General features: G+C 42.5%; 1 protein-coding gene across 1 annotated transcript in view; it reads right to left on the bottom strand.

Moving 5' to 3' along the window:
- Positions 1-23,367, bottom strand: part of LOC111953063 (voltage-dependent calcium channel subunit alpha-2/delta-1-like) — a 123,105-nt gene that overhangs the window by 65,246 nt on the left and 34,492 nt on the right. Inside the window, 6 exon segments of the mRNA XM_070435223.1 lie at positions 9,599-9,698; positions 10,600-10,650; positions 13,766-13,850; positions 14,277-14,333; positions 14,336-14,375; positions 14,377-14,411. Of these exon segments, the coding sequence (XP_070291324.1) occupies positions 9,599-9,698; positions 10,600-10,650; positions 13,766-13,850; positions 14,277-14,333; positions 14,336-14,375; positions 14,377-14,411 (368 nt within the window).

Raw genomic sequence — 23,367 nt, 5'->3', positions numbered from 1 at the left:
CACAACCCCCCCCCCTCAACCCGTCTTTTTACGGTGATGCTACTCTCTGTTTATCATATATGCATAGTCACTTTAACTATACTATCATGTACATACTACCTCAATAGGCCCGACCAACCAGTGCTCCCGCACATTGGCTAACCGAACTATCTGCATTGTGTCCCGCCACCCACCACCCACCAACCCCTCTTTTACGCTACTATGTCCATCATATATGCATAGTCACTTTAACCATATCTACATGTACATACTACCGCAGTCAGCCTGACTAACCAGTGTCTGTATGTAGCCTCTCTACTTTTATAGCCTCACTACTGTATATAGCCTCGCCACTGTTTTTCACTGTCTTTTTACTGTTGTTTTTATTTCTTTACTTACCTATTGTTCACCTAATACCTTTTTTGCACTATTGGTTAGAGCCTGTAAGTAAGCATTTCACTGTCAGATCTACACCTGTTTTTTTCAGCGCACGTGATAAATAAACTTTGATTTGATTTGATTTATTTAAATTCCTTCCAACTCATGACTTGGTTTTTGCTCTCACATGCACTGTCAACTGTGGGACCTTATATAGACAGGTCTGTGCCTTTCTAAAACATGTCCAATCAATTAAATTTACCACAGGTGAACTCCAATCACGTTGTAGAAACATCTCACGGATGATCAATGGAAACAGGATGCACCTGAATTCAATGTCGAGTCTCATAGCAAAAGGTCTGAATACTTATGGAAATAAGGTATTTCAACTTTTTTATATTTAATATACATTTCTAAAACCCTGTTTTCACTTTGTCATTATGTGGTATTGTGTGTAGATTGATGACGATTTTTATTTATTTAATCCATTTTAGAATAAGGCTGTAACGTAACAGACAGTGGTAAAGCTCAATGGATCTGAATACTTTCCCAATGCACTGTATACAGTACCAGCCAAAAGTTTGGACACACCTACTCATTCAGTGTTTTTTATTTATTTTTACTATTTTCTGCATTGTAGAATAATAGTGAAGACATCAAAACTATTAAATGAGACATATGGAATCGTGTAGTAACCCAAAAAAGTGTTAAACAAATCAAAATATATTTTATATTTGAGATTATTCAAAGTAGACACCCTTTGCCTTCATGACAGCTTTGCACAATCTTGGCATTCGCTCAACCAGCTTCATAAGGCAGTCACCTGGAATGCATTTCAATTAACAGGTGCGTCTTGTTAAAAGTTAATATGTGGAATTTCTTTCCTTCTTAATGTATTTCAGCCAATCAGTTGTGTTGTGACAAGGTAGGGGTGGTATACAGAAGATAGCACTATTTGTAAAAGACCAAGTCCATATTATGGCAAGAACAGCTCAAATAAGCAAAGAAAAATGACAGTCCATCATGACTTTAAGACATGAAAGTCAGTTAATGCGAAAAATTTCTAGAACTTTGAAAGTTCCTTTAGTGCACTCGCAAAAACTATCAAACGCTATGATGACACTAGCTCTCATGAGGACCGCCACAGGAAAGGAAGACCCAGAGTTACCTCTGCTGCAGAGGAAAAGTTCATTAGATTTACCAGCCTCAGAAATTGCAGCCCAAATAAATATTACACAGAGTTCAATTAGCAGACACATCTCAACATCAACTGTTCAGAGGAGACTGCGTGAATCAGGCCTTCATGGTCGAATTGATGCAAAGAAACCACTACTAAAGGACAACAATAAGAAGAAAACACTTGCGAAGACCAAGAGACACGAGCAATGGACATTAGACTGGTGGAAATCTGTCCTTTGGTCTGATGAGTCCAAATTTGAGAATTTTGGTTCCAACCACCATGTTGTAGTGAGACGCAGAGCAGATCCCCTCGGTACTGCTGCTCATTCTGTTCACCAGTTCTGGAGGTCGACATCACCGGCCTTCTAGGCTGCACTGAACTGTGTCATTACGCACACCTGGTTCCAATTCCTCACTGATTGTGTTTGTATAAATCTGCCCTTTGTTTCCACATTGGGCTGTCGGTTATTGTTCCCATGTCCGTTGGTCGTGTGAATACCTATGTGTTGTTTCAGCATGTGCTGCGTGTTTTGTGCATTGTTTATTACGGGTCTCGTGCCGTGTCGTTCTACGAGGTTTACCCTCACTCTTTTGTTTGGGAACATCCCAGTGTTTTGTATACGTGTTTGTTTTGGGTGTATTAAAAACCCAGATGATGTATTCCTGCGCCTGTCTCCAAATCCTTTATAACAGAGTGACAATCTCTGCATGTATGGTTCCCACCGTGAAGCATGGAGAAGGAGGTGTGATAATGCAACCAGCAAAGCACCCCCACACTGTCTGTGATTTATTTAGAATTCAAGGCACACTTAACCAGCATGGCTACCACAGCATTCTGCAGCGATACGCCATCCCATCTGGTTTGCGCTTAGTAGGACTATCATTTGTTTTTCAACAGGACAATGACCCAACACACCTCCAGGCTGTGTATGGGCTACTTGACCAAGAAGGGAAGTGATGGAGCGCTGCATCAGAGCTCCCGAGTGGCGCAGCGGTCTGAGGCCCTGCATCTCAGTGCAAGTGGCGTCACTATAGTCCCTGTTTCGTATCCAGGCTGTATCACATCCGGCCTTGACCGGCAGTCCCATAAAGCGGCACACAATTGGCCCAGCGTCATCTGGGGTAGGCCATCATTGTAAATAAGAATTTGTTCTTAACTGACTTGCCTTGTTAAATAAAGGTTAAATGTAAAAAAAGATATCAGATGACCTAGCCTCCACAATCACCTGACCTCAACCAAACTGTGATGGTTTGGTATGATTTGGACCGCAGAGTGAAGGAAAAGCAGCCAACAAGTGCTCAGCATTTGTGGGAACTCCTTCAAGACTTTTGGAAAAGCATTCCTCAAGAAGCTGATTGAGAGAATGCCAAGAGTGTGCAAAGCTGTCATAAAGGCAACGGTTGGCTATTTGAAGAATATCAAATCTAAAATATATTTTGATTTGTTTTACACTTTTTTGGTTACTACAGGATTCCATATGTGTTATTTCATAGTTTTGATGTCTTCACCATTATTCTACAATGTAGAACATAGTAAAAATAAAGAAAAACCCTGGAATTAGTAGGTGTGTCCAAACGTTTGACTGGTACTGTATCTGTACTGTTTAGTGACAAAAATAAGGTGTCTTTCTTATGTCTCATATATTGGACAGGCACTTCAGAACAAACTTTCTGTAGATTTTCTGGGGACTCTCTTTTGTTCCATGCAGTGAATCTGTTATTCAATGTGTTTGTATGGGCTAATAGCAGTAAGGCCAAAAATATTTTTTCATCAAATATGTTTTTAAATATATTTTTGGGGTACTTTAAGGGGTCTTAAAATTCCTAATCAAATAGAAAAATATCCTTGGTATGACCTTAAAACAATTCCATATAGGTTAGTAGTACCCTCACCCCTCCCCCGGCTTAGACTCTTATGGATTAAGGCAGTACCTCTCTGATTCAGAGGGGTTGGGTTAAATGCGGAAAACACATATTAGTTGAATGCATTCAGTTGTGCAATTGACTAGGTACCACCCCCTTCCCCCCGCACACACACACCTTGGCAGCCAAGTCAACAGTGCTCTGAAACATGCACAGACCTATTGTACCTACAGCTACAAGACAGACAAAACACTGACAATGTTGTGATCATAGTAATTATATGATGCAGAGAGGCTGGGCCAAAAGTTGGCTGTACTGTCTTTCTAAACAGTGCTGCAACCCATTGATCTGTACCAAGCAATGTGCCACTGTTAATCAGCCAATGGCGAGAGCAGATATACATGCATCCATGGAGACAAGCAGAATCTGGCTAGGTGTGTGTGCGTGCATATCTGCGTCTGTGTGACAAGCTTGATATTTATAACTGAGTGACGGACTCCACTTGGAAGAATAATTTGAAGGCTTCTACCTGACCTGAAGACTAAGCTTAGAAGCCAGGATGGACACACATGCACACACAAGTATGTTTTACTATACTTGTAGGTTCCAAAAAATAATATTCCCATTCAAAATCCTATTTTCCTTAACCCTAAACCTAACCCTTAACCCAACCTTAATCCCAAAACCCTAACCCTGAAACTAAACCTAACCCTATGTCACGACTTCCGCCGAAGTCAGCTCCTCTCATTGTTCGGGCGGCGTTCGGCGATCGACGTCACCGGCTTTCTAGCCATCGCCGCTCCATTTTTCATATGTCCATTTGTCTTGTTCCATACACACCTGGTTTTCATTTCCCCAATCAATCTACTTGTATTTAACCCTCTGTTTCCCATCATGTCTTTGTGTGTAATTGTTTCATGTTATGTGGTGTTTGATTTATGCGCTTGACTTTTATTTATGTTCCGTGTTTTGAGCCTGTTTGATTATTGTAGTGCTCTCGTTTTGGAACGGAAAATAAATGTGCGCCTGTTAACTATACTCTGCTCTCCTGCAACTGACTTCGCCTCCAGTTCACGTCATAACACCCTAACTCATAACCCTAAACCTATACCCTAACACTAACCCTAACCTATACCCTAACACTAACCCTAAACCTATACCCTAACACTAACCCTAAACCTATACCCTAACTCATAACCCTAAACCTATACCCTAACACTAACCCTAACCTATACCCTAACACTAACCCTAAACCTATACCCTAACACTAACCCTAATTGTAACACTAACCTTAAATCTAACCCCTAAGCCTAAAAAACGATTTTTCTTTGTGGGGACTGGTGAAATGTCGCCACTCCTCTGAATCTTGTTTTTTTTGTGAGGACTTCTGGTCCCCACAATGATAGTAAAATCAAACCACACACACACACTTACACACACTCTCATAATAAAATGTGCTCTTTTATCACCTAATCTATTAAATGGAGAGGAGGGTGAGAAGGAAGGTGGGATGGAGAGAAATAGAAAGTGAGAGGGAGAAAGGGAGACAGGGAGGGGATGAGAGAGAGGTGTGTAAATGAGACAGCATTGCTCTTCCATCAGGGTCTAATTCATTAATGCTAGAACCCATGCTAAGAAACACTTCACAGCCTTATCCATTGCATCAGACAATTTAGTGAGCATGCTGAACATTCATGTAAATGTGAACATTTCAATAGGTGGTATATCTCAGACTGGGTTGTGGTTGGATTGCAGATGACACTGAGCAGAGAGCTAATCTCTACTCCCTAATCCCAGTCTATACAGCCTCCCTGTTCACTTAGACCACAGGACCACCTATCTGCAACTGGCTACCTAACAACACTGAACTGGCTAGAAACAAAACTGGACACATACACAATAAGACAAAGACATCTGTATCGGTCTGACAATGTAAGGGACGTGTGTGTGTTGAAATGTCAGTTTAGTACTTAGGCTGCTGTTAATGATGTATGGGTAATGATGTATGGGTAAAATTAGAGATAAATTATTTAGTGTCAGGTTACAACACCCACAGGACAAGAGAAGGGTGTGTGTTTGAAAAGGTCCTGAGAACATCGGTATATTTACCTTCCTGGATGCTCACTAAAAGGTATTTCCAAGAAACCGGGGGAAGAACGGCAGTGGTAGAACATCAACAGACAAAAAAACATAAAGCCTCTCTGATTGCCCGTGTTGATATGCCCTCTGTCACCACATTCATCAAGAAGGTAGAGCCTTCCCAAGAAGAATATGATTTAGCTGTGCAGGAGGGAAAGCTTTATGAGCCGAAGTTTACATGTGCTAGGACAAAATGTGACGCCACAGTAAGTAACGTGTTAGCACCATGGGCAACTACTTTGGTAACACAGGACCTAGACCAGGTTGAATGTGTGTCCCTGTCCGTTGATGTGTCCAATCATGGACATGTAAAGCTGCTGCCAATAGCAGTCAGATATTGTAAGATATATGGTGGCAACACATCTGTGGAAACAAAACTGCTTGATTTGTTGATTTGAAAGCAGAAACAGCAGAGGAGATTGCAGCTGAGGTCCTGGTGGTCATCCAAAAATGTAACCTGCAAAACAAAGTCGTGGCATTGTCTGCCGACAACACAAATACCAACTTTGGAGGACTGAATAGGCTGGGGAGGGTCAATGTCCATACCAAAGTAAAAAATGCTCTGCAGAGGGAGGTGATTGGCTTAGGTTATCCTGCCCACATCATTCATAACACGGCCAGAACAGCTTTGGATATGATTCCCCTTGATGTTGAGTACCTGGTCACAAAGATATTTTCACCGTCAGARTAGAAAGACTGAAGAGCTTTTGTGAGTTTGTTGGCMAGGAGTACCATAACATTTTAGGACACAGCAATGTTCGCTGGCTGTCCATGCTCCCTGCTCTAGAAAGAGTGCTGAAAAKGTATGTGYCATTGAAATCCTTTWTTMTTTCTGAAGACAAATGCCCTGTTGTYCTGYGAACAATGTTCRAAGATCCACTGACTGAACTTTGGCTGGCCTTTGTCCATGGAAACTTGACCGTATTCAGTGACACGATCAMGATGCTTGAAGGGCAGAACCACTGMGCTGTGGAGTCAGCTGCAATTCTGAGAAACATTGAGGCAAAATTGACTGCAAGACGTGATGACAACCAGTTTTGGTCAGAGGACTTCTGAGAGAGCTAGAGGGAAATGGTGCAATGTCCAAAGAGAGCTTTATCAAAACTGCAAGAGTTCCTAAAGGGGGGATCGCTTGAAGCCACACGGTCCCGTGTGGCTCAGTTGGTAGAGCATGGCGCTTGCAACGCCAGGGTTGTGGGTTCATTCCCCACGGGGGGACCAGGATGAATATGTATGAACTTTCCAATTTGTAAGTCGCTCTGGATAAGAGCGTCTGCTAAATGACTTAAATGTAAATGTAAATGTAAAACAAAAGAAAATAAATTGCCCAGCACTGGGCATGAACTCATAATACTCAGCACTAAAGCACACCGCTCAGACCACTGCACTACAGCAATTTACAATGCTATTGCAAGCCGTGAGAATACTTTATGGTACACTATGAGAAAAAAAGGTTCTACCTATGGGGAAAACCGAAAACCCCTTTTGGAACCACACGCAATTAACCCTGTAACCACGCGGAATTAATATATCAAAAATAGATGTTCTTCCATAATGCGTCAAACTTCAAAGGGAAACTATGAGATCTTGTTGGGTATCGTGGGGGGTTCAATCCCTTGCCCATACATGGAGTGGTCCTGGGCAGTTTTAATCGCACTCCCCAAATGGAGCAGATCATTAATGGCCTGTTTTAAAGAGAGGCAGAAAATCTATATTTCATTATTTCTCAACCATCTCTCTCTCTCTCTCTCTCTCTCTGTCTCTCTCTCTCTTTTCTCTCAACAGGAAATGTGGATTATAGATAATCAACATTTTGGTAGAAATTAATACATTTCTTGTAAGGGAAAATCAAGTCTGAAAGTGGAAATTACAAACTTCGGAAGCCTTTTTAAACCTAAAATACACTACAAGCTTTAACCTTTTACTGCAGTGGGCTAAATCAGGTTCATACAGAGTGATTCTTGGTAGTCTAAAACAAACCTACTTTGAATCAAAAGCATACAACTCCACCCCCTCCAGGTGTCGCCCATCTTCCCCACTTATCCTCTGTGTTATGTTCTGTTAATTACTGATGTCCCCTTTAAGAAGGAGCACCATTGGTCATGCGCAGTTGTTCTATGTTATTCTGGTACTAACTCGTTTTAGTAAATGTGAAGCTCCAGTTCAATTTCTTGTATTCAGAGTCTTTCTTATTATATAAATAAGTAATACGAGCTAAGACACTACACTCTGGGTATTTATACCTGTGTTTTCTGTCTGTCTGTGCCAGTTCGTCTTGTTTGTCAAGCTTACCAGTGTTCGTCCTGTCTGCTCCTGTCTATTCCCTGCCTTGCTTTTTCTCGACCTCCTGGTTTTTGACCCTTGCCTGTCCTGATCCTGTACCCGCCCGCCTGACTACTCTGCCCGTCCCTGAGCCTGCCTGCCGTCCTATACTTTTGCTCCTACTCTGGATTATCGACCCCTGCCTGCCTTGACCTGTCGTTTGCCTGCCCCTGATGTTACAATAAACATTGTTGCTTTACACAGTCTGCACCTGGGTCTTACCTTGATTCCTGATACACACATGGTTATGGGAAAGCTCTCATGCAACAGGGTGATCAAATGAAGATCCTACCTCTGTATGTACAGTTCCTTCAGAAAGTATTTACACCCCTTGACTTTTTCCACATTTTGTTGAGTTACAGCCTACATTTAAAATGGATTAAAGTTACATTTTTGTCATTGGCCTATACACAATACCCCATAATGTCAAAGTGGACTTATGTTTTTCAAAATATTTACAAATTCATTAAACATTTTAAGCTGAAATGTCTTGAGTCCATAAGTATTTAACCTCTTTTGTTATGGCAAACCTAAATAAGTTCAGGAGTAAAAATGTGCTTAACAAGTCACATAGTAAGTTGCATGGAATCACTCTGTTTGCAATAATAGTGTTTCATGTGATTTAATAATGACTACCTCAGCTCTCTACATACAATTTTCTGTAAGGTCCCTCAGTCGTGTAGTGAATTTCAAACACAGATTGAACCACAAAGACCAGGGAGGTTTTCCAATGCCTCTCAAAGAAGGACACCTATTGGTAGATGGGTAAAAATATAAAAGCAGACGTTGAATATCCCTTTGAGCATGGTGAAGTTATTAATTACACTTTGGATGGCGTATCAATACACCCAGTCACCACAAAGACACAGGCGTCCTTCCTAACTAAGTTGCCGAAGAGGAAGAAAACCGCTCAGGGATTTCACCATGACACCAATGGTGATTTCAAAACAGTTACAGAGTTTATTGTCTGTGATAGGAGAAAACTGAGGATGGATCAACAACATTGTATTTACTCCACAATACTAACCTAAATGAAACAGAGTGAAAATAAGGAAACCTGTACATATTAAAACATTCCAAAACATGCATCGTGTTTGCAACAAGGCACTAAAGTAATACTGCAAATAATCTGGCAAAGCAATTCACTTTTTTGTCCTGAATACAAAGTGTTATGTTTGGGGCAAATACAATGCAACACATTACTGAGTACCACTCTCCATATTTTCAAGCATAGTAGTGGCTGCATAATGTTATGGGTATGCTTGTAATCGTTAAGGACTGTGGAGTTTTTCAGGATAAAAAAGAAACGGAATGGAGCTAAGCACAGGCAAGACCCTAGAGAAAAGTCTGCTTTCCACCAGACACTGGGAGATTCATTCATATTTCAGTAGGTCAATAACCTAAAACACAAGGCCAAATCTACAATGGAGTTGCTTACCAAGAAGACAGGGAATGTTCCTGTATGGTAGATCTAAATATTTGACTAAATCTACTTTAAAATCAATTGCAAGACCTGGAAATGGTTGTCTAGCAATTACATTTTGTGTTATCCATTTTGAATTCAGGCTGTAACACAACAACATGTGGAATAAGTCAAGGGGTATAAATACTGAAAATGGTTGCCTAGCAATTACTCTTTTTTTAATCTATTTTGAATTCAGGCTATAACACAACAAAATGTGGAATAAGTCAAGGGGTATGAATATTTTCTAAAGGTTCTGTATGTATGTATACTTACATAAACTACGTTGACATAGTCATCATCAGACAGAGTCTCCAGCATCTCACTGACTGAGGTCTTGATCAGCTTCAGAGTCAGACCAGACACACTGCCACTCCTATAGACATTTAAGCAGTTTAATCCGTCTATCGACATGTCTGTAGACAATTGTCATAGTGACATCATGAACATTCTATTGTCGTTGTCGTTATGATAAAGTATACACACAAAAACGACAGGCTGCATGACATCAGTAGCCTGGTGCTCCAAATAGCATACTTTCTCTAGTTATAAACCCATCCGTTTAAAAATTAATTAAGTAAATGCCAAACTAGCAAGCCAGGCAACTAAAAACTATTTTCTAAACAATATTTTAAAATGTTGCTAGCTAGCTCATTAGCTAGCTGTCTATCCAGTTCAAATAATGACCAGAGTATAGCTGACAATTGTCTTAACTTAAGCTACTTATTAGTCATTATTAGAGGAAAATAAACTCACAAAAACATAATTATTTACAAGATAATGGCGAGCTTACAGAAAATAGCTTACTGACACAGTGTGACGAAATAGAAGTAGGTCATTCTATCAGAGAATTTTAGAACTCATGCATCATCTTGTTACAGGAGGATTTGGTCTGGTTGCTGTGGCAGTCCGGTAACCACGACAACGGACGTTGCAACAGTCGCAGAGACTTAAACTTCTTTAATGTCTGTGCGACAAGGAAACTGACATTCGCAGCGACAGTATACAGACATTCACCGTAGTATAAATTAAATGTCATTTTGACCAGCGACACTATAATTGTCTAATATTTGTTAGACCAGGTGTAAACTGGCCTTTAGATTCAACCCAAAGAATTAGAATGATGAAGTTATATTTATATGATTAAACCTAAAACTACACTGCAAGATACATGAGGGAGGTACTCTGGTATACTGTACTATGTTGGGCTAGTATGTTGGGCTAGTAGGGTTAGTAGGGTATAGTGTTACTATGCGGTAATGCATGTTGTGACTCACGCGTCCACTAGGATCAGCATGTCCTTGGGAGAGGCAGCTCCCTGAATGTACCTACACACACCAACACGCACGTCACATACATACAGAGGTTATAAGTATACTCACAGTACACACAGAGGTTATAAACACAATACATACAGAGGTTATAAACACAGTTGTAGGCGCCTGAGCAATGGAGCAAACGGAGCAGCTGCACCCCGACTTTCAAAAGAGCGGGTCAAATATTTGTTTTTGCACCCCACTGTTTTACCAGAAAATGATCATGATCCATTAGGTAATTTGTCATTTTCAATGTTTAGCAATGTTTTGAGCTAGTCTGTATTAAAATAGATATGTCCATTTTATATATCATGTACAGTAATAACTAACAGATTGTATTTTGCACCCCTCCCCCATCGCCTCAAGATGAATGGTTTTGACCACTGAAGTTTTTTCTCTCCAGCGAGCCATTGTTTTGGTTCAGTGCAGATAGAAAGCACTCGCTGCACCACTGGTGTTTTAAATCAAAAGGCACTTGCAAAATATAATTTTTTATTTATTTTGTTGTGCTGTTGTTACATTTGTATCGTTGTTTCAATTCCAATGGTGTCGGTCCAATGGTGATGTTACACATATATTGAGCTGCATGCACCACAAGTAAATTCATTGTATCATTTCACTTTTCCTGTAAGAGCCATGATCTGATTAGGCTTCGCTGTAGCGCAGACTTCATTAGCAGAAAACTGCATGTCCGGTAGCTCGCGGGCTGTCAATGAGCAGCTCGCAAGTAGATAGTGAGAAATAATCAGTAGGCCTAATTTACATTATTAAATCTGTTAAATAGTTTAATCTTCAAGCTGTTCAGGAATTTAACACCATTCTGCCTTTTGCCATCTATTTTCCCAACTTCAATCAGTTAAATCACATTGTTAAAATGTTTTGGTAACACTTTACATTAAGTTGCCCCAATTTCTATGTAAATACACTGTAACAACATAGTAGTTACATAGGTTTTACCATGTAATGACATAGTAATAGGGTTGTTGCTGAATCAGTTATTAGATAATTGGAGCAAGGAATATCTAATTACACATTCACTTGCTGAACGTTTATTCCACATGTGGAGCTACTGATGTTACAACACATTCTCTTGTTCGACTATGTAATTCATGTTTTGTAATGACACATTTGAAATCACCTGTGAATTGCCATGATAATAACACAAACCAAAATATGATGCCCATGAACACAGTGCATACAATGGTTATGAACTCTTATTGACATACAGTATATTATATGTACAGTTGAGGCAAAAAGTTTTGAGACTGACACAAATAATAATTTCCACAAAGTTTGCTGCTTCAGTGTCTTTAGATATTTTTGTCAGATGTTACTATGGAGTAATGAAGTATAATAACAAGCATTTCATTAGATTCAAAGGCTTTTATTGACAATTACGTGAAGTTGATGCAAAGAGTCAATATTTGCAGTGTCTTTTTAAAGTCTTTTTAAAGACCTCTGCAATCCACCCTGGCATGCTGTCAATTAACGTCTGGGTCACATCCTGACTGATGGCAGCCCATTCTTGCATAATCAATGCTTGGAGTTTGTCAGAATTTAGGGGGTTTTGTTTGTCCATCCACCTCTTGAGGATTGACCACAAGTTCTCAATGGGATTAAGGTCTGGGGAGTTTCCTGGCCATGGACCCAAAATATCGATGTTTTGTTCCCCAAGCCACTTAGTTATCACGTTTGCCTTATGGCAAGGTGCTCCATCATGCTGGTAAAGGCATTGTTCTTCACCAAACTGTTCCTGGATGGTTGGGAGAAGTTGTTCTCGGTGGATGTGTTGGTACCATTCTTTATTCATGGATGTGTTCTTAGGCAAAATTGTGAGTGAGCCCACTCCCTTGGCTGAGAAGCAACCCCACACATGAATGGTCTCAGGATGCTTTACTGTTGGCATGACACAGGACTGATGGTAGCGCTCAACTTGTCTTCTCCGGACAAGCTTTTTTCCGGATGCCCCAAACAATCGGAATGGGGATTCATCAGAGAAAATGACTTTACCCCAGTCCTCAGCAGTCCAATCCCTGTACCTTTTGCAGAATATCAGTCTGTCCCTGATGTTTTTCCTGGAGAGAAGTGGCTTCTTTGCTGCCACCAGGCCATCCTCCAAAAGGCTTTGCCTCACTGTGCGTGCAGATGCACTCACACCTGCCTGCTGCCATTCCTGAGCAAGCTCTGTACTGGTGGTGCCCTGATCCCGCAGCTGAATCAACTTTAGGAGACGGTCCTGGCGCTTGCTGGACTTTCTTGGGTGCCCTGAAGCCTTCTTCACAACAATTGAACCGCTCTCCTTGAAGTTCTTGATGATCCGGTAAATGGTTGATTTAGGTGCAATCTTACTGGCAGCAATATCCTTGCCCGTGAAGCCCTTTTTGTGCAAAGCAATGATGACGGCACGTGTTTCCTTGCAGGTAACCATGGTTGACAGAGGAAGAACAATGACACCACCCTCCTTTTGAAGCTTCCAGTCTGTTATTCAAACTCAATCAGCATGACAGAGTGTCTCCAGCCTTGTCCTCGTCAACACTCACACCTGTGTTAACGAGAGAATAACTGACATGATGTCAGCTGGTTCTTTTGTGGCAGGGCTGAAATGCAGTGGAAATGTTTTTTCTCCCCAATTTACATGGCAAAGAGGGACTTTGCAATTAATTGCAATTCATCTGATCACTCTTCATAACATTCTGGAGTATATGCAAATTGCCATCATACAAACTGAGACAGCAGACTTTGTGAAAATGTATATTTGTGTCATTCTCAAAACTTTTGGCCACGACTGCACATAGAAACCTCGTCTGGTTGTGTTGAAGAAGAGAATGATGACAGAAGGCCTTAGAGGACGGAGAGGAGGAGGGAGCAGCAAGAGAAGAAGAGAGAGAGAGAGAAGAGAGAGAGAGAGAGAGAAGAGAGAAGAGAGAAGAGAAGAGAGAGAGAGAGAGAGAGAGAGAGAAGAAGGAGAGAGAGAGAGAGGAGAGGAGAGAGAGAGAGAGAGAGAGAGAGAGGAGAGAGAAAGAGAGAGGAAGAGAAGAAGAGAGATGAGAGAGAAGAAGAGAGAGAAGAGAGAAGAGAAGAAGAGAGAGAGAGAGAGAGAGAGAGAGAGAGAAGAGAGGTTTCTTACCAGGGCCTCCTGCGTACATCGTATAGGTCAATCTTACTGGGGTCCCGAGCATCCATCCATGGAGAGCTGGATAGAGAGACAGAGTCTGGGTTAACAACAATACTGTGAAACTGGGTTAGGATCACTGAAATTACATTGTGACTCTTTGATGAAGTGTAACGGAGGTTGTTGTGTTGTTTCATAATACATACATGATAACAACCCTTGCTACAGTATAAAGCTCATTATCATTCATAAACTCAGCAACAGTAGTAAGGCTGATTAAATATTTCATCTGATGCAGTCAGTAGAGTTCAGAAACTATCACTGACTTCCTTTTCTAATGACTTCTGTATAGCTCCTATCTAGGTTAATGCTTTGTGTATACTGGTAGAAATCCATGTAGGAATTTTGACTCTGTTTATATGCATACAATATAAACAAATTAATAAAAACTAGGATACAGTTGCTACAGGCGCACAATAAAACAACGATAATATAGCTTCAATGTGCATGTGCGTGTGTGTGTAACCTGGGTAGTATCGGGCCAGTCCAGTAGCCTACTGACCAAACACCTGCCAGAGCAAGTAGGGTCATCCTCTCTGTTCTTCTTAAACACATCCTCCAGGGTCCTCCGTCCAGTTCAACTCATTCAGCACGATGTTGGCTACCCACACACACACACACACGCACACACATGCACACAACACAAACACACACACACACAAACACACACAAAAACAGACAGTTGGATTTAGATTATGATTCCCAATTACACCAAGAAATGGATCAATATAGACAGAAAGTGTAATGTACAAACATGAGAATAATTCAAATAGGATAATAACTAATGTGACTGCTTGAATCCAGTCTGTGCGTGTCATATTGAACAAAACCACAGTACGTGTGCACTGCACTCAAACACATGCAAGAAGAACGTGTGGTTCATGAGGAGAGATAAAAGATCTGAATACAGCAGGGTGTGTGTGTGTGTGTGTGTGTGTGTGTGTGTGTGTTGTGTGGTGTGTTGTGTTGCTGCTGTGTCTGTGTTGTGTGTGTGTGTGTGTGTGTGTGTGTCATATGCATGAGTATGAGAGACACAGGGATACAGTGTAAGAGAACCAAGCTAAGCAGAGCACTGAACTGTGTCAACGATTCACAGATAAACCAATATGTACACAGGAATTAGACATACACACCCGCACACATCTCTCTTCTCTATCCATCTTTCTTTCACACAAACAACATTGGCATTACAACGAACGAACATAGACAGGAGTTGGCTAACCCCAAAACAGATCTTAACAAAACAGTTCCAGATGAGAGTGCCTCTAGCAAGAGATAAAGCTGCAGACTGAATCCTCAGACAGAGCATTCATTAATAACATTCAGATACGCCCTCATGTCTCCCTCTTCCATTAGTCAGGCAAATATTATACCATTTCACTGCCCAAAGCAATGACTGACTGCGTCAAGGGGCTAGCGTTTAAACCTGACTAACTAAACCATTCTCCACTTCACATTTTAGTCATTTCGCAGAGGCTCTTATCCTGAGCAATTTACAGGAGCAATTAGGGTTAAGTGCCTTAATCAAGGGCACATTGACAGATTCCCCTAGTTGGCTCAGGGATTTAATCCAGAAACCTTTTGGTTACTGGCCCAACCCTCTTAAACCCTCGGCTACCTGCTGCTAGGAGACTGGGAAGAACACAAAGGAACGGAGGGACTTTGTGAAAATAAATATTTTTGTCATTCTCAAAACTTTTGACCACGACTGTACATAGGGCACCTGGTTTCTGGTGTGTGTGTGTGTGTGTGTGTGCGTGCGTGAATTGAGCGATCAGAGAGGTAATCCCAACCCTGACTGAGCTGAGTCATCCACACCACCAGGGAAGAGGCTAACCAAATGAAGAATACAACATATCAGTCATATCACTCACAATCTATGTCATTATAGTCATTCACAGTCTGGGCAACTGGTTGCCTAACGTTACCCCAATTGCTTCCATTCTTTCTTAATCTCTCTCTCCCTCTTTCTCACTGTTTCTCCCTCTTTCTCTCTCTCCCTCCCTCTCATGTAACTCAAGGGGCCACTTAATGCCTTTTTGATGGATAGCCTTCCCTCTCTCCTCTGTGCATGTGTGTGTGTGTGTGTGTGTGTGTGTGTGTGCATGTGTGTGTGTGTGTGTATGCCCTTACAAAAAAATCTCACTTTGACATGTGAATTGCAAGTTTTTTTATTGAACCTTTATTTAACTAGGCAAGTCAGTTAAGAACAAATTCTTATTTACAATGACGGCCTACCCCGGCCAATTGTGCACCACCCTATGGGACTCCCCAATCACGGCCAGATGTGATGCAGCCTAGATTTGAACCAGGGACTATAGTGACACATCTTGCACTGAGATGCAGTGCCTTAGACCAGTGCACCACTCAGGAGCCCAACTCTCCCTTTAACATGTGGAATTGTAAGTTCATAAAGAAAAACAATATCATGTAAATATCAAACTTCAAATTAGATTTGTACATGTGATTGTTTTTCACAGGTGAACTTGCAATTCCACATGTGAAAGTTAAAATCCAATTTGCAGTTTCACATGTAAGAAAACTCGACATTTACTCTAATGTTTGCAAACAAAGTAAATGTAAACAAACCCAGTATAACTTAGCTTTTTTTTAATCCAAGATGATGTAGCAGTCAGTCGTCTTTGTCCTTCGTCTTGTCGTGTCCCTTGTATATATCTTTTTCTACCTTTTTCTTCGCATAACTTTTTTATATTTTTCAAAAAAATATATAAAATCATCATTACTCAATGCCTAGGTTTACCTCCAATGTACTCACATCCTACCATACCTTTGTCTGGACATTATGCCTTGAACCTATTCTATCGCGCAGAGAATCCTGCTCCTTTTACACTCTGTCCAAACGTACTAGACGACCAGTTCTGTTAGCCTTTAGCCTTACCCTTATCCTACTCCTCCTCTGTTCCTCTGGTGATGTAGAGGTTAAGCCAGGCCTTGCAGTGCCTAGCTCCACTCCTACTCCCCAGGTGCTCTTATTTATTGACTTCTGTAACCGTAATAGCCTTGGTTTCATGCATGTTAACATTAGAAGCCTCCTCCCTAAGTGTGTTTATTCACTGCTTTAGCACACTCTGCCAACCCGGATGGCCTAGCCGTGTCTGAATCATGGCTTAGGAAGACCACAAAAACCACCTGAAATTTCCATCCCTAACTACAACATCTTCCGTCAAGATAGAACTACCAAAGGGGGCGGTGTTGCAATCTACTGCAGAGATAGCCTGCAGAGTTCTGTCTTACTATCCAGGTCTGTACCAAAACAATTCGAGCTTCTACTTTTAAAAATCCACCTTTCCAGAAACAAGTCTCTCACCGTTGTTGCTTGTTTACTGACCACCCTCTGCCCCCAGCTGTGCCCTGGCCTCATACGTGAATTGATTGCCCCCCATCTATCTTCAGAGCTCATGCTGCTAGGTGACCTAAACTGGGACATGCTTAACACCCCGGCTATCCTACAATCTAAACTTGATGCTCTCAATCTCACACAAATGATCAATAAACCCACCAGGTACAACCCCAAATCCGTAAACACGGGCACACTCATAGATATCATCCTAACCAACTTGCCCTCCAAATACACCTCTGCTGTTTTCAACCAAGATCTCAGCGATCACTGCCTCATTGCCTGCATCTGTAATGGGTATGCGGTCAAACGACCACCCCTCATCACTGTCAAACGTTCCCTAAAACACTTCAGCGAGCAGGCCTTTCTAATCAACCTGGCCCGGGTATCCTGGAAGGATATTGACCTCATCCCGTCAGTAGAGGATGCCTGGTTATTCTTTAAAAGTGCCTTCCTCACCATCTTAAATAAGCATTCCCCTTTAAAAAAATTTTTTTTTAACCAGGAACAGATATAGCCATTGGTTCTCTCCAGACCTGACTGCACTTGACCAGCACAAAAACATCCTGTGGCGTTCTTCATTAGCATCGAATAGCCCCAGTGATATGCACCTTTTCAAGGAAGAAAGGAAAAAATATACACAGGCAGTTAGGAAAGCTAAGGCAAATTTTCAAGCACAAACTCAACTCAGGTTAGCTGATGACTGCTAGCAGTGGTTAGTTGACTACTAGCTAGTAGCTAGTAAGCTGGCTAACTTCGGTTGGGGCATTCCGGTTCCGGTGTAAATAAAAATACTTTAGAAAAAACAGATCCACACCACATTGGGTGAAGCGGGTTGCAGGAGAGTATTTTGAAGTTGAGGTTTAGAAAAATATAAAAAATATATGCGAAGAAAAAGATAGAAAAAGATAGCACAAACTCAAAAATGTTCTGGGACTCTGTAAAGTCCATGGAGAATAAGAGCACCTCCTCCCAGCTGCCTACTGCACTGAGGCTAGGAAAYGCTGTCACCACCATTAAATTCACTATAATTGAAAATTTCAATAAGCATTTTTCTACGGCTGGCCATGCTTTCCACCTGGCTACCCTGATCAACATCCCTGCTCCCCCCACAGCAACTGCCTCCCCCATTTCTCCTTCACCCAAATCCAGATAGCTGATGTTCTGAAAGAACTGCAAAATCTGGACCCGTACAAATCAGCCAGGCTAGACAATCTGGACCCTCTCATTCTAAAATTATCTGCCGAAATTGTTGCAACCCCTATTACTAGCCTGTTCAATCTCTCTTTCGTATCGTCTGAGATTCCAAAAGATTGGATAGCTGCCGCGGTCATCCCCCTCTTCAAAGGGGAGACATTCTAGACCCAGACTGCTACAGAGCTATATCTATCCTACCCTGCCTTTCTAAGGTCTTCGAAAGCGAAGTTAATAAACAGATCACCGACCATTTCGAATCCCACCGTACCTTCTCCGCTATGCAATCTGGTTTCAGAGCTGGTCATGGGTGAACCTCAGCCACGCTCAAGGTCCTAAACGATATCATAACCGCCATCGATAAGAGACATTACTGTGCAGCCTTATTCATCGACCTGCCCAAGGCTTACGACTCTGTCAATCATCACATTCTTATCGGCAGACTCAACAGCCTTGGTTTCTCAAATGACTGCCTCGCCTGGTTCACCAACTACTTMTCTGATAGAGTTCAGTGTGTCAAATCGGAGGGCCTGTTGTCCGKACCTCTGGCAGTCTCTATGGAGGTGCCACAGGGTTCAATTCTCGGGCCGACTCTCTTCTCTGCATACATCAATGATGTCGCTCTTGCTGCTGGTGATTCTCTGATCCACCTCTATGCAGACGACACCATTCTGTATACCTCTGTCCCTTCTTTGGACACGGTGTTAATTAACTAACCTCCAGACGAGCTTCAATGCCATACAAACTCTCTTTCCGTGGCCTTCAACTGCTCTTACATGCAAGTAAAACTAAATGCATGCTATTCAACCGATCGCTGCCCGCACCTGCCCGCCTGTCCAGCATCACTACTCTGGACAATTCTGACTTAGAATATGTGGACAACTACAAATACCTAGGTGTCTGGTTAGACTGTAAACTCTCCTTCCAGACTCACATAAAGCATCTCCAATCCAAAATTAAATCTAGAATCGGCTTTCTATTTCGCAACAAAGCCTACTTCACTCATGCTGCCAGACATACCCTCGTAAAACTGACCATCCTACCGATCCTCGACTTTGGCGATGTAATTTACAAAATAGCCTCCAACACTCTACTCAACAAATTGGATGCAGTCTATCACAGTGCCATCCATTTTGTCACCAAAGCCCCATATACTACCCACCACTGCGACCTTTACGCTCTCGTTGGCTGGCCCTCGTTTCATACTCGCCGCCAAACCCACTGGCTCCAGGTCATCTACAAGTCTCTGCTAGGTAAAGCCCCACCTTATCTCAGCTCACTGGTCACCATAGCAGCACCCACTCGTAGCACGCGCTCCAGCAGGTATATCTCACTGGTCACCCCCAAAGCCAATTCTTCCTTTGGCCGCCTTTCCTTCCAGTTCTCTGCTGCCAATGGCTGGAATGAACTGCAAAAATCACTGAAGCTAGAGACTCATATCTCCATCACTAGCTTTAAGCACCAGCTGTCAGAGCAGCTCACAGATCACTGCACCTGTACATAGCCCATCTGTAATATAGCCCATCCAACTACCTAATCCTCATACCATACTGTATTTATTTATTTATCTTGCTCCTTTGCACCACAGTATCTCTACTTGCACATTCATGTTCTGCACATCTACCATTCCAGTGTTTAATTGCTATATTGTAATTACTTCGCCACCATGGCCTATTTATTGCCTTACCTCCCTTATCCTACCTCATTTGCACACACTGTATATAAACTTTTTCTACCATATTATTGACTGTATGTTTGTTTATTCCATGTGTAACTCTGTGTTTTTGTTTGTGTCGCACTGCTTTGCTTTATCTTGGCCAGGTCGAAGTGATGAGATTTTGTTCTCAACTGCTATGGTTAATAAAGGTGAAATAAAAAAGAAACATGGTTAAAACTATTATTTTGATATCAATGGATGGTCAGTATTGGATCCAGAAGTAGTCTCCGCCAAACCTACCTTTTACTGAAACTGTGGTTGGGAAACGACACTTTGTTCATGATTTAGATGAAGGATTGCCATAAACACTTTAATAGAGTCATAGTGTTATTATAATGATGCAATCTTCGAGTGAGGGAGTTATTTTGTGTCATTATTATCAAGTGAAAGCTTCTGAAGTCGAGACAAAATTCTTAGTATTGCAACAAAATAATGATATTGAAAGCAAACATAAACCCAAAGTATTGTTAGCGGAAAAAATTTTTGCAAGATTTTTTTATTTGTGAGAGCAAAAAAAAACATTTTTCCTGATTTTCTTTAATGATAACGCAATTAATAAAATGCTCCCTCTTTCCTGCAATTCTCCCTATCTTTGGTTTGTTGCCCTGACCTTAGATTTCACTGCCTTTTTTCTAGTTGCAAGAATTTGGCACATTCATTCAGCAACATGGTACCTGCATCACTGCTGGTTTACTCTGATCTGAGCGGGGTTGATCCTGGTTGCTCCTGGAATGGGAGACCAATGTAGCTGGAAGTGGTGAAAAATAATAATGTGAAAATGTTTTTCTTCATTTTTTCTTCTATGTGTTTCACACATTTGTCGAATTTTTATAATTGTTGCATTTATCTTTTTAATGGTTAGTAACAGTTTTGAGGTTTTGATCCAACTGATTAGGATTATGAGAGGCAGGTGGATGGAACAGGTGGTAGTGGAGAAGAAGGGAGTGATGTGATGTGTGTGTGTGTGTGTGTGTGTGTGTGTGTGTGTGTGTTGTGTGTGTGTGTGTGTGTGTGTGTGTGTGGTGTGTGTGTGTGTGTGTGTGTGTGTGTGTGTGTGTGTGTGTGTGTGTGTGTGTGTGTGGTGTGTGTGTGTGTGTGTGTGTGTATTTGTGCATATGAGTGTGTAGGGGGCCTTCATTATAAAAACATTACATTCATATCTTGCATTGTGGGGATGTGATCTGAATTAATGTGGTGGCTACAGTGGCTGTGTCTCTCTATCTCTCTGTGAAATACTTTACAACTATAGTCTTCGGGTCTCTTACTTTAGTCACACCTTGGACAATTACATTGGTTATCTTGTGCCTAACAAGCCAAATCAAGCTCATATCAAGCAATACAAAATGTAAAAGGTTCAGGTCGGCAGCATATTGGCAAAAAACGCAGCAGAAACTCAGAGACTGCTGGAGCATGTTCCTGTAAGTTTGGTATAGATGATCGATGCTCAAGAGGGTGATCCTAAAGATTTCTCTGTATTGGATTGCTTGTTTAACATTTTCTGAGGCAGCAATGGGAAGTCTGACTATGGCTCCTGCCCATTAGTGAGTTCATAGTTCTGTCACGCCCTGACCTTAGAGAGCCTTTTATGTCTCTATTTGGTTTGGTCAGGGTGTGATTTGGGTGGGCATTCTATGTTCTTTATTTCTTTGTTTCTGGCCGAGTGTGGTTCCCAATCAGAGGCAGCTGTCTATCGTTGTCTCTGATTGGGGATCATACTTAGGCAGCCCTTTTTCCCACCTGTGATTGTGGGTAGTTGTCTATGTGTAGTGGCCTGCGAGCACTACGTAGCTTTACGTTCGTTTGTTATTTCTTGTTTTGTTGGCGACATTATAAATAAACAAAAATGTACACTCACCACGCTGCGCCTTGGTCGATCATTTCGACGAGCGTGACAGAATTACCCACCAAAAAAGGACCAAGCAGCGTGGAGAAGGGGACTCATGGACTTGGGAGGAAATCCTGGACGGTAAAGGACCCTGGAGGCAGGCTGGGGAATATCGCTGTCCAAAGGAGGAATTAAAGGCAGCAAAGGAGGAGCAGCGACGGTATGAGGAGGCAAGTCATCGAAGCAGGCACGAGAGGCAGCCCCCCCAAAAATTGTTTGGGGGGGCAGACGGGAAGATTGGCGGAGTCAGGTTATAGACCTGAGCCAACTCCCCGTGCTTACCGCAAGGAGCGTGGTACTGGTTAGGCACCGTGTTATGCGGTAAAGTGCACAGTGTCTCCAGTGCGCGTGCACAGCCCGGTGCGCTCGGAGCCATCTCTCCGCATCTAGCCAGGGCGGATTGTGCCAGCTCAGCGCTCTTGGTCTCCGGTGCGCCGTTTCGGCCCAGGGTATCCTGCGCCGTCTCTGCGCACTGTGTCTCCGGTGCGCTGTGACTGCTCAGTGCGTCCTATGCCTGCGCTCCGCCTGTGCCGGGCTAAAGTGGGCATTCAGCCAAGAGGAGCGGTGCCAGGGATAAGCACCAGATCTCCAGTGCTCCCCCACAGCCCGGTTCATCCTGTGCCTGCTCCCAGAACCAGGCCTCCTGTATGTCTCCCCAGCCTGGTGAGCCCTGTGGCAGCCCCACGCACCAGGCTGCCTATACGTCTCCTCCCTCCAGTGATGATCCATGGCACGAAGCCTCCAGTGATGATCCATGGCACGAAGCATCCAGTGATGATCCATGGCACGGAGACTCCAGTGATGATCCATGGCACGGAGCCTCCGGTGATGATCCATGGCACGGAGCCTCCAGTGATGATCCATGTTACGGAGCCTCCAGTGATGATCCATGGCACGGAGCCTCCAGTGATGATCCATGGCACGGAGCCTCCAGTAATGATCCATGGCTTGGAACCTGCAGTGAGGATCCATGGCATGAAGCCTCCAGCGTCGGTCCCCAGTCCGGAGCCTCCAGCGACGGTCCCCAGTCCGGGGCCTCCAGCGACGGTCCCCAGTCCGGGGCCTCCAGCGACGGTCCCCAGTCCGGGGCCTCCAGCGACGGTCCCCAGTCCGGAAGTGTGTGGGCAGAACTGAAAAAGCGTGTGTGAGTAAGGAGGCCTACAAACCTGATTCAGTTACACCAGCTCTGTCAGGAGGAATGGGCCAACATTCACCCAACTTATTGGAAGCTTGTGGAAGGCTACCTGAAACGTTTGACCCAAGTTAAACATTTCAAAGGCAATGCTACCAAATACTAATTGAGTGTATGTAAACTTCTGACCCACTGGGAATGTGATGAAAGAAATACAAACTAAAGTAAATCATTCTCTCTACTATTACTCTGTCATTACACATTCTTTAAA

This window comes from Salvelinus sp. IW2-2015, linkage group LG26, assembly GCF_002910315.2.
Source record: "Salvelinus sp. IW2-2015 linkage group LG26, ASM291031v2, whole genome shotgun sequence".
NCBI lineage: Eukaryota > Metazoa > Chordata > Actinopteri > Salmoniformes > Salmonidae > Salvelinus > Salvelinus sp. IW2-2015.
Note: the sequence above shows the minus strand (reverse complement) of the source record. Positions and strands in the feature narration are given on the sequence as shown.